Source organism: Canis lupus, chromosome 19 (genome assembly GCF_011100685.1).
Source record: "Canis lupus familiaris isolate Mischka breed German Shepherd chromosome 19, alternate assembly UU_Cfam_GSD_1.0, whole genome shotgun sequence".
NCBI classification, from domain to species: domain Eukaryota; kingdom Metazoa; phylum Chordata; class Mammalia; order Carnivora; family Canidae; genus Canis; species Canis lupus.
Window position 1 is genome coordinate 3,132,665 of NC_049240.1, and position 19,861 is coordinate 3,152,525.

Sequence of the window (19,861 nt, forward strand, 5' to 3'; positions counted from 1 at the left end):
CATTATTTAATACAGTCAACCTGATAAGTCTCATATTTATTTGTTTTTTTTTGTTTTGTTTGTTTTTTTTTTTAAGCTGGGATTTGATTCAGGAAAAGACTGTCACATTAAATTGTGATAAAATTATTTTTCTTTAGTTTTTTTGTGCTTATATGTAATATACTTTGGTTTAATAATTATGAAACTCTATGTTTGTTTATATATATTTAAGCAAGATTGTAATAAAAAATAAACATTTGAGAATCATGATGCTCATTTCTTTTTTTTAAAGGGTCCACATATTATTTGAGTTTGATAATCACTGTTGATATCTTTAGGTGTTATGTGGCTCTTGTTTTTTTTAAGGATTTTATTTATGTATTTATTTATGTATTTATTTATTTATTTATTTATTTATTTATTTATTTATTTATGAAAGAGACCATGCACAGGGGCAGAGGGAGAGGGAGAGGGACAAGCAGACTCCTTGCTGGGCAGAGTGGTATGTGGGGCTGGATCTCATGACCTGAGCCCAAACCAAGAGTCAACCACCTAACTGACTGAGCCACCCAGGTGCCCCTTGGCTCTTTGTTTTTAGAGGCAGGTAGGTAGCTCTAGAATCTGTGTCCTGTGGGATTTGAAGTTTGTATTTTTATTTGTTCAAGGTATAATTTAAATAATTTTGTTAATGAGTCATTTTAAAGGCCATCCTGGAATAGAGGAGGTATTAAAGAGAAAGTATTTCTTTGTTAAGTGTACATACATATTTTTCACAACTTTTATTTTCACTGATAAATTTTTAACTTCACAGGTAATCAGTATGCATTTCCAAAGCTTTTGGCTATGTCTGGGACTTCTGTTCATCTCAGTTAATGCAGAATTTATGGATGATGATGTTGAGATGGAAGATTTTGATGAAAATTCAGAAGAGATTGATGTTAATGAAGGTGAACTCCCCTCAGAGGTATGGTTACTGAGAAATGAGTTGTAAGTTCTTTCTTTTCAGGATACCGAGGACAGTGACCTCTTAAGATTCATTTCAGTTCTAATAGTATTCATTTTCTAAACAAATAGAAAAACACTGTTTTGTTTTGTTTTGTTTTGTTTTGTTTTGGCTAGTTCTTGCTGTGTTTTATTTATTTTATTTTTTTATTTTTTATTTTTTTCCTGCTGTGTTTTAGAGTGCCCATGTATTACAGAAATGTATGCATTGCACCTAGCACAGTTTTATTGCTAAGTAAATATGGGGAAGGTTTTTACTGTAATAATAGGAATTTGTCCTTGCCTGAAGAGGACTGAAGACTTGTGTCTAAGAGAAAGGTTTTCAACCTTATTTCTGACACTGCTAGTCTTCTTCAGATAGAAGATCATATAATTTACAGTTCTTCCTAGAAGTAAAGTTAAGTAGGTTTTCTTACTCCTCTAAGGAAAGGAAATGTCAACTAGGAGGAGGAATCAGAAAGGGAGGTGATCATGCAGGGGGCCTATAATAAGGCTCATCTGTGTTTCTGGTTCAGCGTCGTTAAGATGTGTTTTGAGGCGGTGACTAATGGGAGTCTGAAAAACCTTGCAGAGATTTTTGTACATCCTGACAATCCAGAAGAACTTTTACATCGAGGAGTCGTCCTAGGTAATCTGGGGACAATCAGGAAGTTTTTCAGAAATCTTTTTGAGGGTAAGGACGCCAGTGGCCGCTTAAGGGGCCGAGGGCCATAGCCTTGAGCTGGTACAGACTTCTTGGCCTCACTTACCATGAGAGCTTTTTATTTGCAGATGAAAGGTGTTGTTTAGCTGTTTAAGGTCAATATTCTGCTTCTTGTTAAATTTTGAACTCCGTAAGGGCGTTTCTTTTAAAGACCCAGCTATGCCATCTAGAGAGAGTAAGGAATCAAAGCCCTGATGATGGACTTAGGTACAGTCCCTGCAAGGGTCTCTGGAGGTTAATACTTCAAAGGAGTTAGGAGATACCTACCACTCTAACTGCATTTGGTGACATTTGAGAAAAAAAACGATGGGACGTGGAACCTTGACCTTGTCAGTAATTACATACAATTATGTTTGATTATTGATGTCTACCCCCCCTTAGACAAGAAATGTACTATCAGGTTAGGGTAGGGGTAGTGAATAAAAAAAGCACTTCATCCTTTTCCCTAAAGGCTGAGAAAAGAAATCTCATAGTCACACAGATTGAATCACAGAGATTGATTCAGAAAGGACCCAACTTGATCTGTTACTTTAGGCAGAATTTATTCATTCATCATCAATTCAAATTATCTTTTGATAATTTGTCAAATAATCTTTATAGTCTTTTAAATTGTTTTGGTGGTATGTTCTTTATGGCATAGTGGTTAAGTGTATGAGCTTTGAAGCCAGACAGCTGGAGTCCCATCATGTCCTGTAACCATTTAACTGCACAACAGTTGATATAATATGCGTGCAATGATAGTATTTTGCTCTCAGAAGTCTTATGAGGATTAAAAGAACCACCGTATCACTAGCACCAATTTAATTACCACCATCATAACACTTATAGGGCACTTGAAACTGTGCTTTGCAGATCTTTCTCTATTGAATCTTTTTCTTTTCTGGGTTCCTCATCTCTCAAAAGGTATCCTGCTCCTCTAACCTGTAACAGTAAAATGTAACAGCTAATCTTAAACCAGTCTATATGCTTGGCTAAGTTTTTCATCTTATATGTGTTGGATCATGGTATTTCCTGTTTCTAATGATTTATATTTCCAAAGATTGTCACCTGTTAGGACCCTTTCAAGGCGATGTCAGCTGTGTCATGAGGCCTCCTCTGGTAGAATTTTTTCCCATCCCTCCTGTATTAGAAGGAATCAGTGTATTCTCTGTTTGCGCTTACAGTTTTTTTTTCTGTCATCGTATCCTGATATTCTCCTGTATGTTAGTGCAAAAGGATATGAAGTTTTGAGGCCATGTCATTTTTTATCTATTTACCTATATGTGCATTACAAACTAGGTTCTTAACTAGTGAGATTATTTAATGAAAATATTTGCGAAGATGATTAACTTTAGATTTTAAAAACTCTATTTTCTAGATTAATTATAAGACACCTCAGCCTATGGGAGAAGTATATTTTACAGAAACTTTTGATAGTGGAAGGTTGGCTGGGTGAGTATTCATTCAATTCTCTTGATTTGTTTTCTTTGATTTAATTAGCTTTTTTGAAGTTTTTGGCTATGGGCCTATGAAAATTGCCTCTTCTACAGAACTATAAAAAATGTTAAAGTACTTTATTTGACAGTGTAAACCAGTACCTTAACACATTTTTGTTGTTGAGAGAAATGTTTAACTTGAAGTCATTTATATAAAGAAAATAATACAAATGAATTATGAGAATAGTAAAAATTTATGACATTTCTTCATTCCTAAAGACAGATATTATGAATCTGATTTCAAATGACATTCAAATTACTGTTCCATTCTAAATATTGGTAAAAAAAATAAATGTTACTATTTATTGATTATTATTTACCAGACACTGCCCCAAGGGGATAGGTAAATACTATCTTTATCTTCATTTTACAGGTGAGGAAACTGAGGCTTAATATATCTTAAATATGATCATACAACTAGTAGATTGTGGATTCCAAACATGATTTAACTGTAGCCTTGCAAGATTCTGTATGGGCATCTTTGTGCAGCCTCTAAGCATTTATTTTTTAATGAGAAGTGACTATTGGGTAGTCTTTTGTTATATTTCCAATATTCATTGTGTCTATAAATTGCTGGTTTTATTTTTAATGATACATATTTGCTTCCATCTTTATTTACAGGTGGGTCTTATCAAAAGCAAAGAAAGATGATACAGATGCAGAGATTTCCATATATGATGGTAAAATATTTATTTAAACTTTCGAGAAAACCAGTACGAGTCCAGAGTTTGCTAGCTTTTGAGATTATATTTCTCTTCAATATATGTAGTCCGGGGCCCCATTTTGCTTCACAGCAGAATGTTCAGTCCTTTGTCTCCTTTCTGATATTTCTGGAAGTCTCTGGGCGATCCATGCTTAAGCCACCATCGGGTTTCCTAACTCGGAAGAATTGAATTTTCATTCCACTGCAGTTAGTCACTACATGTCCAGCAGCAGTATTTCTTTCCCTGGCTCCCGCTGTTCTCTGTTGTTTCATCTCAAGCATGGGCACACTTATATCAAGTTGTAACTGAGGGCAAGATTGTCCTAGCCAGAGCAGAATAGAGGGTAATTTATGAGAGCTACAAGAAATGTGGCTGCTCCTGGAGCTCGGATCTCAGGGCCTTACATCCACTACTATTAGGTCTCTGCTAGGGTTATCTTGAGGGTTAACCATAGAAAGAAAGGTCCTGTATGCAAGAGTCATCTTTTCTTCCCCAAGAGGACTTTTTGGAGTATGAAGGAAGAATTTCTTTCTCTTTGTAGTCTAAAATCAGCCTCCTCCTTGGTTGTATCCTAAAGCAAGATCAGCTTCTTCTCAAGGTGCCTGATCATGGGAATTCCCACTCTCAGAGGACCTCATGCCAATAAGGATGTGACCTCACACGCAGACGCCAACTGGCTGTTACATGAGAACAATAACAAGAACAGTACATGAGATAATAGCATGTGTAGGATGTCACCTATTGACTTCCTTTTCATAGTTTATTTTAGTGTGAGATGAAGATTGTACCTGCATGTCTCCCTTTGCAGTGTTCTCCATCCCAGCACTTCCTTTGGGTTTGTATGTGCTTATATTCTCCATAAAGAGCCCTACCATACACGGATCAAGCAATATTGCATTTAGTCTAAATCCATTTAGAGAAAAGAATAATTTTACTCAAAGAAGCAGGATGTCTGCAGAGATGGAATGCAACCTAAAATATACCCACGGAAATGCACATTATTAAACAGAATGTTTGGCTTAAAACATCTGTGTTTAGGGATGCCGGGAATGGCTCAGTCAGAAGAGAATGCGACCCTTGATCTCAGGGTTGTGCATTCGAGTCCCACACTGGGTGTAGAGGTAACTGAAGCAAAACAAAACAAAACAAAATATTTGAGTAGATATCTGTTTCACATTTGTATTTTAGAAGAATCCATTGAGTTTCCTAAAATTAAGCTGTGGTCTATCTTACAAGTGAGTTTAAATATCTATTTCTTGCTGGACAAAAGTGGCTTTTAATGTTTAAATGAGTTTTTTCTCCAGTTCAAAATTAAAAATTGAACAAGCAAGCAAAAAATCAAACTTATCATCCAGATTTGGTCTATAGTCTCATTAAACAAATATCCATGAAAATAATTTTCTCACAAGTTAGATTTAGTGTAGTTTCTGAATGGCTTTTGTCAATGTCTTGAAAGCAACTTCAGAAAATATGGAATCTGTTAAAGTTTTAGATCCTGAAAATGGTATTTTGGGTATTTATAGTAGTAGCATTGTTTACAAAGTGGTAGGTTGAGGTTAATAATATTAGATTCTTTTGCAGGAGTATTATTCATGGTAGTTAATGGCAGCTTCTTCAGGTGCCACCTGAATAAAGCTCATTCTGAACTTTTCAGGAGAAAGCACACCTATGAAACATGAAACATGCTGGGATATAGAGTTTGCATTTGGAATAAACTCACATTTTCCAGATTGAGTTATTAATAAGGGTATAAATATTGAATAAATACCAGTTATTTAAGTAACCAATTTTCAGGATGTAAAACCATGTGAAATCCTTTTAAAATTGTTATTTTCACCAGAATTGGGATTCCTGGGTGGCTTAGTTGGTTAAGCATCTGACTTGGTTTCTGCTAAGGTCATAATCTCAGGGTCATGGGATGGCTGTGCACTCAGCATGGTGTCTGCTTGGGATTCTCTCTCTCCCTCTGCCCCTTCCCCCACCGACACGCTCTCTTTCTCTCTCTCTCTCTCTTTCTTTTAAAATAAATAAATAAATAAATGAAATCTTAAAAAATTTTTTCTATTTGTACTAGAACTTCTATTCACTGATTGCCTAGAATTTGGCTATGTGATCATTTAATAGAAAGTTATTGATTATTTGGAATTGGGGAAAACCTCTTGTCATTGAGCAATAATTTCCCTGTCACAAGTTTTCTAAAAGTGCTAGATGGTGCCTTTTGCATAGCTGATAAATATATGTGTATAATTGCAAGAAAAAAAGACAAGATAGTTTTAAAAATTCTTTAAATATTCTGAAGATCCTGAAGATAAAGTTATTATTTCCTAAAAGAATACCTTTTGTTTTGCTGAAACCACAGGTTAGTAGTGATAATACAATTTATTATCAATGTGAGAGAAAAAATATCAAATGAACTCAACTTTCTTAGAGAAGTATAGTATAACCAAATTAGGGAGAGAAAAAGGAATAGAAACCTATGAACTTTTAAAAATGCATTTTATAAAGCCCAATAAATTCTGCACAGTGATAGACCAAAAAATACTTTCTGGCTCAGGACTGTTGAGGTTCTTACACTGTTGGTTTTTTGTTTTGTTTTTAGGACGGAAAAAAAGTAATATAAAGAGCAGTAGTGATTCATAAGTGCCTGTCAATATTTGAAGTTGGTATAATACTGGAAAATAGCTAGTTTTTGCTAATTTGATTGTCCTTGGAAAAGGCAATACCTATAATTCTCAAAACTAGAATATTTTATACAAATTAATATGATTTGGTTATTTTCTGTTCTAAAAAAGGAAAAGTCCAACACACAACTTTTGGGCTACAGGCAGCCCGTTGAACTTTACAAGATTTGTAGCCCATTATCTAATTTCAGGAGCTTTCTGATTTAAAACATGGAAAATCCCAGCCCAGAGAGGAGCTAACCAAACTTTACCATATTACAGCTACGTGCTTATCCAGTGCTTGCTACTTTCTTGGCCACAAGTTCTGAGGGCTAATTGGCCTAGCCTGAGAAGAGTGACCTTAACTGGTGTTCATTAGGCATACGGTTTTCAAAATGCCCAGAATAACTTTTTTAAATTTATTTTTTATTATTTTAAGTTTTGTTTAAAATAAATTTTAACATAGAGGCTCAGACTTAACATACATAGGGGCATAGACTTAACATAGGGGCTCAGACTTAACAACCTTAAGATCAAGAGTCACATGCTCTTTCAGCTGAGCCACCCAGGTACCCCTAAATCCCTACAGTAACTTTGGCAAAGTAAGAAAAGTAGCTGATGAGTACCATATATTTCAAAATAAATCACTTGTTGCAAACTGTTTTATTTTGTGTTAAGGATGCTCTTTATCTTATCTGTAATTTAAAAATATCTCATTCTGTTTTATTTTAAAGATTTTATTTATTTGTTCACGAGAGACACAGAGAGGCAGAGACCCAGGCAGAGGGAGAAGCACCCTCCATGCAGGGAGCCCCATGCAGGACTCAATCCCGGGACCCCCGGGGTCACGCCCTGAGCCAAAGGCAGATGCTCAACCACTGAGCCACCCAGGGTCCCCTAAAATATCTCATTTTAAAAATACAGTGTTGATACATCCATGCGACAGACCACGTTTTGTAATTTCATGGTTTGAAAAGGCAGAGAAATATAGTCCAATTTTAGTTAAGAAAATGGAACCACTCTGATAGGAGCCAAAAAGAGCAGACATGCATACAGTTGCAGATATTATTTCTTGTTTTAAAACTTTATTTTTCCCAAATTAGCCTTCATGAAAAAATTGGTCACTGCTGGTCAGTAATTTGTAGGGCAGTGTTTTGAGTTTTAGTTTAATTGCTTTGCTTTATATTTTAGGAAGATGGGAAATAGAAGAATTGAAAGAAAACCGAGTGCCTGGTGACAGAGGGCTGGTACTGAAATCTAGAGCAAAGCATCATGCAATAGCTGCTGTATTAGCAAAACCCTTCATTTTTGCTGACAAACCCTTGATCGTTCAGTAAGTTGTATTGTGTTTTTCAGTACTTTTTCTGAAATTTGTATTAGTTTTATATATTTTGGCTTCTGATTATAGCTATGATGGTTATAAAATGGGCATAAAAATCCAGATTTCGATTTCAATTTCACTTACCTAAATATACAATGCGTGTATACACCTAGATCCTCTGAGGATTTGAGGGAACAGCAGGTTAATTTAAAAATTATGTAATATATACTGTTATATAAAAAATTCTGCCACCATAGGCTGCATAATACAACAATCACTGTTTTTATTTTAACTCTTTTCTTAAAACTACTTGCTCTGCAGATATTAACTTCAGTAAATTCAGACTAGAACCGGAAATGTTACTGTTAAACCAGTTATAAGATTCAGAGGAAACAAATTTCTCTTAGAAAGAATACGTATATGTAGATCAGTATCTTCCAAGCATAGAGCCCTTTTATTTTTTTACTTTTTAAAATTTAAATTCAATTTAATTAACACGTAGTGTATTATTAGTTTCAGAGGTAATTTAGAGATTCGAAGTCGCATAGAACACCCGGTGCTCATCCTATCAGAGGGCACACGTTTTCAGAGACAGTCCTTCTCTCCCCTCCCCCACAACGTGACATAAACTGGCTTTATGATGATGTTGCTTATATGTGTACTGTCATAAAATCAGGTATAAATTCCTCAAGATTCACCTATATAAAATGGGTATAAAACAAAATAAATCTATACAAATCGAATTACAAAGCTGATAAAATTCATATTAAAAACAAAGAAAAGAAAACACATAAATGTTATTTTCTCCCTTATGTTAGAAGATTTGGCTGTCCAAAGTTAAGTACAACACAAAAAAATATCATTACCCATAAAGTATATCACTCTAGAACCCCTTCTTTTTTGTTGTTAATATGTTAAACATGTTCCTGCATAGTATAACTAGAATGCCATTTTGTATTTTAGAATTTTTTGGAAATATGGCATTTGGTATAATTGGCTTAATTTTTCTGTTGTGTTGTTTGGCTTTAGTTGCACTCTCATGTCCATAAATCTAAAATTTTAAATGTCAAAAATTATATGACTATTATTTTAACAAAAATATTTTTATAGGTACTTACTGGAACTAATATTTGAGCTTGATATTATTTGTCATTATTCAGGGTTTGGTTTTTCTTTTTTCTTGGAAGTTTGAAAGTAATCTTATTCTTTTGAAACTTAGTTGAATATAAGATCACTTTCTATTTTGACTGTGGCTTAAATGAAAGGGTAAAGAAGAGTAATAGCATAATATTTTGAGTGAAATGAATCACATTTAGTACTTGTGAAATTACTGAGTAATTGTGAAATTATATCTTGAAAAAAAGAAGAGGATGGCCAAGAAAAATTGAATGGCAGTCTTTGATATGCTTAAAAAATAACTCAAAGAAGGAGAGTGAATGTCTTAATGTTGATAAAATGAAATGGGATAAATAGATTTTAAATTAATAAAAATACTATGAATTCATAATATAACTTTGCTCTAAAGCTGCTTTTCTCAAATGGTGTATGTGTTAATATGCATTATGGGATCACGTAAGTTTCAGAAATGAAGAGTGTCCTATCTGCAGGTCTAGGGAAGCGTATTTGCTTGCGCTTTAAAGAGTTGGAGAAGTTCTGCGTGCAAAAACCTGTTTCTGACTTCAGTACTGTGTTTTCCAGACGTATCTGACCACAGAACTTTCCCCCTAACCATAATTACTGCCTCCTAGGACAGTATGGGGAATGATGCTCTGACTCAAAATAAGAGTGCCACATCCTCTTACACGTCCTCCTTTTCCCTGTGACTAATAACACACATTTCACTGATCTCTAATCTGTGAATCATTTATACTGGGCACAAGTTAATGATTTGAAAACTCTGAAAGTTTGCAGTGTTAAGAAATAGACACAATAATTGGATCTAGGCATATTACAACCACAAAGCTATGTTTATATTTAGAGACACAGTTTACAAAATTATCTTTTTCAGTTCTTAACGTTTTCACAGAACACTTTGTCCTTAGATCACCTATAATAAAACTATCTTTTTATTTTATTTTACCTAAAATAATTAACATTTACTGTTAATTGCCCCTATGCACCATTTCTTTTACTTTATAGTCTTTTTTTTTTAAAGATTATATTTATTTATTCATGAGAGACACAGAGAGAGAAGCAGAGACACAGGCGGAGGGAGAAGCAGGCTCCATGCAGGGAGCCCGATGCTGGACTGATCCCAGGACCCCGGGGTCACGCCCTGGGCCTAAGGCAGGTGCTAAACCGCTGAGCCCCCCAAGGGTCCCACTTTATAGTCTCTAAGAACATGTTCCATGAGAAAAAAAATTCTTTGTCGCTGCCTAGAATAAAAATAGTGACAAGGCTTTGAGGAAAACAAACTGTCCTTTATTTAAAAAGTAGAGAAGAACAAACCCTTTCTTCTGATCATAATAGCAGCTAACATTTTGGGCATCCATCCAGCGCCACGTGTGGCATTATCATTTAAGCATCACAATCTTTTGAGGTCCTCAAGCTGGAGTAACTTGCCCTACCCTAGGTGTTGCTAGAGTAAGTGGCGGAATTAAGAATAAACCTCAGGTCTCTGGCTCCACAGTACATGCTTGTAATCACCGCTTGTAGGCTTCTTGAGAAGCAGAGGAGAAAGTGGGGGAAAAGATCACCCCATAATCTGGCAATGCAGACAATCACTTAAAATTTTACCGTATTTCCTTTGTTCTTTTCAGTGCAAAATATATACACTAATTAGGTTCAAACTGTCAAGAGTTCTGTATGCTATTTTTTGTTTGTTTATTTTTACTTTTGTATCACTGAAGTTTTTTAGAGACATTTTTAACTGCAGCCCTTCCTTAAAATTAGCACTGGTTCCCTGTGCTCCGGGTATTATGCTGAGTGAAGTAAGTCAGTCGGAGAGGGACAAACATTATATGTTCTCATTCATTTGGGGAATATAAATAATAGTGAAAGGGAAAATAAGGGAAGGGAGAAGAAATGTGTGGGAAATATCAGAAAGGGAGACAGAACGTAAAGACTGCTAACTCTGGGAAACGAACTAGGGGTGGTAGAAGGGGAGGAGGGCGGGGGGTGGGAGTGAATGGGTGACGGGCACTGGGGGTTATTCTGTATGTTAGTAAATTGAACACCAATAAAAAAAAATAAATTAATAAAAAAAAATAAAAAATAAATAAAATTTATTCTTACAAAAAAAAAAAAATTAGCACTGTTTCCTGTTGCTTCTCTGGTTTTCATTTCTTTCTTTTAATTCACCAAACCAAGTAAACAACCATTTTGGTTCTTACTGGTTTTCACCCTGAGGGCTCTTTCATTGATTATTTCACATGTAATTCATCAGTTTACCAAAAATTTCTCCCAGATACTGCTTCCAATATCTACTGCCTAAACAAGACTATTTCCTTTAAAAACACAAAACAACAAAAAAATCTTTTGCTGAAAATCACAGCGTTGTAAATCCATGAAAAGGCTCTCACATCAGCTTACTCTTTCAGTTGTTTTTCTGTATTTCCTGACTGCTAAGGTCTGAAAATAGTCCAGGTTATTGATTGAGATCATGAAATTTATTTGCTGGAGGTACTTAATTAAATGTACAAGTTATTTAATATGGTTTAGATGTAGTTGAACTAAAATACAAATTAGTGAACTGGATGTATCTATCAGAAATTTCTTAGAAATCTGTTACTATAGCTATGGTCCTCATCATTTTTGTTTTTTTTTTTATAAAGAAATATGCATAGTGTATACTTTATCTAAATTTGAAATTTCCTATTATATTTTTAAAGTATCTTATTCTTAATTCAGCAGTTTTGATGGAAAAAATATTTCAATGAGTTGGTTGGCTTTTCTATAGTTGATGGCAATCATTCTATTTTTAATATTTTAAGGATGTGCATAGAAAAACATTTCAGCTTATTCCCTACATGTTGTTAGATATGCTTTGTGAGAGCTTTCTGGTAATGTAAAAACATTTATGTTAAATGAATTGAGAGTAATACATAGATTTTGAAGAGCAATTAGCAATTATTTATCAGCAGTATGATTCTTTTTCCCTTCATTTAGATATGAAGTAAATTTTCAAGATGGTATTGATTGTGGAGGTGCATACATTAAACTCCTAGCAGACACTGATGGTTTGAATCTGGTATGATATTTTAATGTTTAAGAAAACCTTATTAAAGTTAATATTTTTAAGGAGTAATTAAGAAAACTGAAATTTCTGTTATCAACTGAAATAAAAAAGAACCTTAAAAATCTTTAACCAGGGTGACTTTGTATAACTTTAAGAGTGTGCCTTTAAGTTTCATTCGTAGCTATGTTACTTGATGGCATTGGTTTTGTTTTGTTTTTTTTTTGTTTTTTTGTTTTTTATGGCATTGGTTTTATAATCTTTAGCAACATAATAAAATTTGCCCTATAATACAGTAAAAAAATACCATGGTGCTTATAAATGTCATTGAGAGATCAGTTAGTTATTATTATTATTATTATTATTATTATTATTATATTTATTTTTTTTTACAAATTAAGAATCAAAAGTTTGGCTCAGATAAGTAAAATAACAGAGCAAAGCAGTAAAATGAAATGGCCAAAGAACCTAATAAAAAAGGTGGGCCGGTTCAGGAGTTGGCAGTCCACAAAAAAATAACCGGGTTAGAAATGTTTTCATAATGAAGCAAGTGTATTGGGTTGGAGACATTTCTTGTCGCATTCTTCTGCAGGGCGGGGGGCTGTGTCGGGGCTTCTGCGTAACAGAATAAGGAAAATGGAACACCGGTGACATATTTGTCAGAATGCAGGGCCATGGCTAGGCTGTAAAAACATGGATTAGAGAATCCATGTTACTATTATTAAAATTAGTTAAAGGGGAGGCCAGTGAATGTTGCAGTGTAGGTTGAAGCTCTTGTTTTGGGCACTGTCAGGGGACTATGACTCAAAGGTATAATGGCATAATAAATGCTCAGCATTTTTCTAAGCATTTTATCTGATTAACTCAGTTAATCCTCAGAGAAACCTTATAAGGTAGGTACAACTATTACTTCCATATATGAGAAGTAATGGGAACAGGACAACAAAAGCTAAGAAAGTTACTCAGGGCCACATACAACTGGCTAAGTGGCAGGGGTAGGATTTGAACCCCAGTATCTGACAACATATCCTATGCTTTTAACTAATAGACCAGGCCAAATAAAGAGAAACTACTAGTAGTAAAACAGGGAGCGTGTCTCTGTGTCTGTTTTTGTGTCTGAATCTCTCTTCACTCTGTGCTCAGGAAGGTCGTTTCCTGGTGTTTTCTTGAAAAACAGTAATGGGTAATTATTGTAGTCTTAAGGTCATAAGTATGCTTTCCTCTATGCTTAATTTTCTTAACAAAATATTAATAGTACAGAGTTACATAAAGTAATTAAAGCTTATTATGATGTTGCTAGGGTGGTTTCAGCTTCTCCTACATTTTCAGGAAGGAAGGAGCATGTGTATTTTTAAAAAAAATCTGTTTTTGAAGTAAAAATGGTCTTTTCTCTACATCCTTTATTGTCATTTGTGTCAAATAATGCTTTGGTGGATTAGCATTTAATACATTTTTATGACCTCTACTCAATTGGATACAATAGGAAGATTCATTAAATTCTCTAATTCTGGACTAATCCCAACACTCATCTCTCTTTTAAGGAAAACTTTTATGATAAAACATCCTATACCATTATGTTTGGACCAGATAAATGTGGAGAAGATTATAAACTTCATTTCATCTTCAGACACAAACATCCTAAAACTGGAGTTTTTGAAGAGAAACATGCCAAACCTCCAGATGTAGACCTTAAAAAGTTCTTTACAGACAGGAAGACTCATCTTTATACCCTTGGTATATCCTTTTAATTAATTCATTAACTCAAAAATATTTACTGACTACTGACATTTTCATGGCAGGTGCTTTGGGAGAAACCAACATGGATCCTACCCTTAAGGAGCTTCTCTTTTCAAGATAATTATAATGCTTATAGTGTAGGTAGAAAGTAAAGTGCCGTATGAGAGGTGCAGATGAGGTGAGAGTTCAAAAGCAATGTTACTTCCAGTTTGGAGACTCGGAGAAAACTTAGTAAAGGAGATTATATATGAATTAGTCCTAAAGTGTGGATAGAACATGGAAAATAAGAGAAGAAAAGGATGTTTCAGGTGCTGTGACACTAGTGGTGCCGTAAGAACAGGAAACTGGAAAATAAGGTGAAAGAGGAAGGTCCTCGATGCCAAGTGAAGAAGCTTAGACTTTATAGACCGTTGTGATTACGGTTCAGTCCTACCTCATGGTTGTTGTGGCACAGATATTTAAACTTTGAAAGAGAAAGCATTGAGCAACGATTATGTCCCCATACCCAGCTTTACTTTAGGAAATAGGAGTTTCCATAGACATTAAGGGGAAGGAACATTACAAGGGCTTGTTTCTCCTCTTACCAAGTGCGTATGGTTGTGGAACTTTGATGTTTCCATGATTGTTTAAAATCCTAGCACGTCGGAACCTGACTAGACAACTCTATCCAGGACTAAGGTATTTTATTTATTTATTTATTTATTTATTTATTTATTTATTTATTTATTTATTTATTTATTTATTTTTTGGTATTTTAGTTTCCTTTCCAAAGACTACAGTTGTAGAAACATTCATAACATTCATGTCATCTGCCAAGGCAATGACCAATTTTATTTTTAATGTCAGCATTGATACCCAAGAGCTTTTTTTTTTTTTTTTTTTTTTTTTTTGAAATTAGAAAACAGGAACTGGATGTTTTGGGCCACATAAGCTGTAGAAGTAATGAGAAATTGTAACTAGAACAGAAGAAATGAATCTCATTAGACTTTGTACAAACTTGGTGAAAAGCAACTTGGTGTAATATATCAAAGGCCGTAAGTTTATGTGTTTAGAAACCACAATTCCGTTTTCAGGAATTTATCCACAGAAAATAACCCAGAAGAAACAAAATGCACTATGTGTGAAAATATACTGCAAATTTAAAGCAGCTCGAATCCTACAGTGGGAATTTTACGTACGAGAATAATAACTGGAAGTATTTAGCAACAGGGGAAAATGTTTATAATTTTAAAATGTTAAAAGAAAATGAGATTCAAAGTGGAGGTACATCATCATAGTGGCCATTAGGCAATTTATACAAACAGAAAGACCAGGAAAAAAAAGGATTAATTGTCATTAGTTACCTGACACATAGCACGTACTTAGTTTAGAGTCATCATGTGAGGTGAGAAGTTTCTATTTTACCTTAACTTAGGGTAAGTAACTTGCTCTAAGAAGTAAAAGTAACTGGTAAGACTGGACTTGAAATTCAAATCTGACTCTTAAACATTTTTTTCTTACTACTTTACACAAAAACTTTGTTGTATTAGGATTATGGAATGACTTTTGAAACAATTTTCCATATTACTATTATGTTTTTATAACATCATTTTGTAGTTGTTTTAAGAACCTTACGGAGTACCTTTAAGGGCTTTATACTCCAATGCCTTTCATTGCAAATTCATGTAAAATATTTAATAACAGTTTTAGACAAAGATGGCTTTTTCACATATGAATACTTGTCAGATGCTTTTTTGTTTTAAGTAATTTTTTAAGAATTTCAGTTGCAGAATCTATTCACATTCTTTTCAAGATTTTTCTTGCGAAATGCCTTTTTTTGAATTAGGAAAAATCTAATACTTTTTTACATTTGAGATCTTACTCTTAGCTCTGCTTAAACCTTGACTTTTTCCTTTGTGTATAGTATAGTTTTATACTCTCGGCTATAATAGAAGAGGAAATATTGAAGGAAAAAGGGAAGGGAGAGAACATTGAGTGTGTTTGTGTCATTTGCGTTTGAGTATAAATTGCAGTATTAATTCCGAGATAAGTAATTTGGGGTTGTAACTAAAACCTCTGGAAATTGGTCTTGCCTCACAACTATTCCTTCAGGAAGCGGTAGCCCACTTACTAATTAAGTTAGGATGGCCCTGACATTCATTGACAGCTCCACTGCCTTAGTTTACTGAAAGGAAATCCTAGGTATCTGTTTTCATCTACCATCCTTTCCAAAGACACAGAGTTTATTAGTGACCCCATCTCCCAAATTTACAGGAAGAGGAGAGACCTTTTATTTTGTCATTACAATAGAAAAGGGGGTTCTTTATGAAACTTTTGGCTTGAGTACTTTTAGAGAGTTAGAACTCACCTCCGAACAAACGTGAGTGTGAGCTTGAATATTTTCAGTCAGCCTTAAGATACACTACAGTGTATGAATCATTGAATTTGAAGTGTCAATGAACTTTAAAACTTTCTAGGAAATGGTAGTAATGTATCAATGTGAATTTTCTGATTTTGGTAACTAGATTGGCGTTACGTAGGAAAATGTCCTCGTATGTAGAAAATATACATTAAAGCATTCCAGGATGATGTATATGAGGTCAGTAACTTACTCTCAAGTGGTTCTTGAAAAAAGCTCCTTACAGTGCACTTGGTGACTTTTGAAGTTTGAGATGGTTTCAAAAAAGTTATTTTGAAATGCTGAAGAAGATTGGGTTGCATTCTGTAATTACACAAAAGTGAAGTTGACTGGTTGTGTGAGTGCCAAACTGACTTAGCTATTGGCTATTCTTTACTTGAGAAGTAATGGAGGATTTTATTAAATTATTATTACTTAAGACAAAATTTTATCTTTGGTTTTAGAAAACATTATACCTGGTGATCTCAGGATGTTTTGATTGAATATATTGTAATTCCTCTATTTCTGGTTGAGAAAAATATTTACCCATGGAATTTAGGGTAATTTTATTATTTAGAAGATGGTCTTGAAAATGTCAGTCATTCTGATAAGTGTAATAATATATTTAAATTGGTCTTTAGTGATGAATCCAGATGACACATTTGAAGTACTAATTGATCAAGTAGTTGTAAACCAAGGAAGCCTCCTAGAAGATGTGGTTCCTCCTATCAATCCTCCCAAAGAAATTGAAGACCCCAGTGATAAAAAGCCTGATGAATGGGATGAAAGAGCAAAAATCCCTGATCCTTCTGCTGTCAAACCAGAAGACTGGTAAGCGAAGAATTCAGTAGCAAAGCATTAGCTGGTGTAATTCAGTAATGAGATACTGCATATAAGCGAAGTTTACAACCAGTGAAGCATACTCTTTTAAACATCAAAATTATATATTTTGACTATTTGGGGTGAAGTATTTTTCTACGATCGATTTTGTTGGGGCATCTGGGTGGCTCAGTTGGTTAAACATCTGCCCGACTCTAGATTTCGGCTCAGGTCATGATCTCAGGGTTGAGATCAATCTCAGGGTCGTTGGGCTCTGCACTGGGCATGGAGCCTGCTAAAGACTCTCTCTCTCCCTCTACCCTTATACACCAGCCCCCCCAAAAAAACAAAATAGCTTTTGTATATCCTTACCTTTTAATGATCTTAATTTTCATTTTAATTAATATTTTAATTTTGTTGTCTTTTTCAATATTTTTTATGTTTCTAATGCTGAGGATAGGGAGGATTCCGTGAATCTACAATACCAACACTTTAATTTTAATTCCTAGTTTGATCTTTATCATGTATTCTGTATGAAATATATAGTCTTTTCAGTTAATGATTACTGGCCTTAAAATAGCCATATGTTCAAGATCGTGTACAACTATATAGGACTCACTCATACTAGATTGTGTAGCTGAGTATTTGTGTTGTTTTCATTCTACAGGAATAGGAGTTTTTTTTTTTCCTTAAATGTACTCAGTTCCTGAGTTCCCATAGCTTTGAGCTCAGATGGCAAGAGATACCATTTTTGTTCACCCTGGCTCATCCTAACTCACTCAGTTCCTAGGGGTCGGGAAACTGGGAGTGGCTAGCTGACTGGTTCTGGCTCAGGCTCTCTCCTGAGGTTGGACTCAGGCATTCATCTGAAGGTTTGACTCTAGCTGCTGGAGGATCCGCTTCACTTTTTAGCTGGCTTATGTGGCTGTTGTCACGAAGTTTCAGTGCCTCGCCAGGTGGCCTCTCCTTCTGGTTCCCCCGAAGGGAGAGAGAAAGTGCAACCACAGAAATTATAATGTCTTTTATAACCTATCTCTGAAGTGACCTGTCCTCACTTGAGCACCTCAGCTGATTCTGTTTGTCACATTTCGGACTAACCTGCCTGGTACATTTGGGAGGGGACTACACAAAGGTATAGATAGTAAGTATGATCTTATTTTTTATTATTTTAGAGGGGAAAGGGGCAGAGGGAGAGGGGGAAAGAGAATCTTAAGCAGGATCCACGCTCCATCTCACAAGCCTGAAGTCATGACCTGAGCCAGAATCAAGAGTTGGACATTTAACTGAGCCACCCAGGTGCCCCACTCACTGTGATTTTAAAAAGTTCTGTTCTTAGTTTAATGAGTTTTGTGTTTTTTTTCCATAATTGGGTGTTGGATTTATAAAGTGCTTTTGTATAGCTGTTGAGATGACCATGTGGGTTTTCTCTTTTATTTTTTTAGTATAGTGTATTATGGTGATTGATTTTCAATATTAGGCTAACGTTGCAGCAGTCCTCGTTGTCAGCAAATATTGACCTTTTTATATTTCCTGGATTCTAATTGCATGTCAGATTTATCAAAATATAATTTTCATGTAGGTTAATTCATTTATTTTAGATATACAGTTCCATGTGTATTGACAGACATGGACAGTGATGTAACTACTACCACAATTGTGATATGGAATATTTCCATCACCCCCAAAAGGTCCCTTGTATTTGTAATCAGTTCCTTCCACCCTTATCTCCTGTAACCAATGATCTGATTTCTGTCTTTTAGAGCTTTGCCTTTTCCAGAATATCCTATAAAATGGAATCATATGGTATATAGCTTTTGTTTCTGGTTTCTTTCACTTAGAATAATACTTTTTGAAATTCATCCATAGTTTTGCTTATATCAGTAGTTAGTTTTGTTTTAGGGATTTGTAGAGATTGCAGAGATTTATTTGTAGAGATTTATTTTATTTGTTCAGTCACACATTGATGGAAATTTTGGTTGTTTCCAGTTTGGGGCAATTATGAATAAAGCTGTTATAAATGTGGACAGGGCTTTGTGTGAACATAATTTTTCCTTTTTCTTGGGTAAATACCTAGGAGCTGAGACTGTAGTCCTCTAAAAGCTTAACTAGGAATGGAACCACTTTCAGTCCACTCAAGCAGGTTTTGGCAAGGTTCTGTTTCTCAAGGGACTGAATTGTCATTGTTGGACTGAGAGCCTCAATTCCTTGCTGGATGTTAGCCAGAGTCCTCCCTTGGTTCCTTGCCAATCTAGGTCTCTCCATAGAGTAGCTCACAATATGATAGGCTCCCTTCAAGGAAGCAAAACCGAGTGAAGAGAGGGTGCAGAGAAGATGAAAGTCACAATCCATACTGGGTTAACAGTGTCCTCCAAAAATCCGTATCTACCCAGAACTTATGATTATGACTTTATTTGGAATTAGGGTCTTTGCAGATGTAATCAAGTTAAGATGAGGTCATACTGAATTAGGATGGGCCCTAAATCCAATATGGTTGGTGTTGTTAGAAGAAGAGGGAAATTTGGACAGGTACACACAGGGAGACCACCGTGTGACAACTAAGGCAGAAATTAAAGTGATGCATCAACAAGCCAGGGAATGCCAAGTGTTGCCAGCAGACACTAGGAGCTAAGGAGGAGCAAAGAAGGTTCCTCCCTGAGAGCCTTCAGGGAGAACATGGTCCTATCAAAAATCTGGATTTTGGACTTCTAGTCTCCAGAGTTCTCAGATAATAAACCTCTGTCATTTTCAGGCTGCAGTTTGTAGTACTTTGTTACAGCAGCCTCAGGACACTAATATTTGGTCTTTTATTACTTAATCTTGGAGGTAACATCCCATCGGTAATTTCTGTTCATCAGTAGCGAGTTCTTAGATCCAACCCACACTCCAGGAGAGGAACACACATGGGCATGA

General features: G+C 35.0%; 1 protein-coding gene across 1 annotated transcript in view; it reads left to right on the forward strand.

The window, feature by feature from the left end:
- The first annotated feature begins 785 nt into the window (after positions 1 to 785).
- The window catches only part of CLGN (calmegin), a 31,260-nt gene continuing 12,184 nt past the window's right edge, over positions 786 to 19,861 (forward strand). Inside the window, exons 1-7 of the mRNA NM_001313774.1 lie at positions 786 to 943; positions 3,042 to 3,115; positions 3,781 to 3,839; positions 7,715 to 7,856; positions 11,952 to 12,033; positions 13,560 to 13,752; positions 16,774 to 16,963. Coding sequence (NP_001300703.1) covers positions 800 to 943; positions 3,042 to 3,115; positions 3,781 to 3,839; positions 7,715 to 7,856; positions 11,952 to 12,033; positions 13,560 to 13,752; positions 16,774 to 16,963 — 884 coding nt within the window. The 5' untranslated portion in view covers positions 786 to 799. The remainder of the gene's footprint in view (positions 944 to 3,041; positions 3,116 to 3,780; positions 3,840 to 7,714; positions 7,857 to 11,951; positions 12,034 to 13,559; positions 13,753 to 16,773; positions 16,964 to 19,861) is intronic.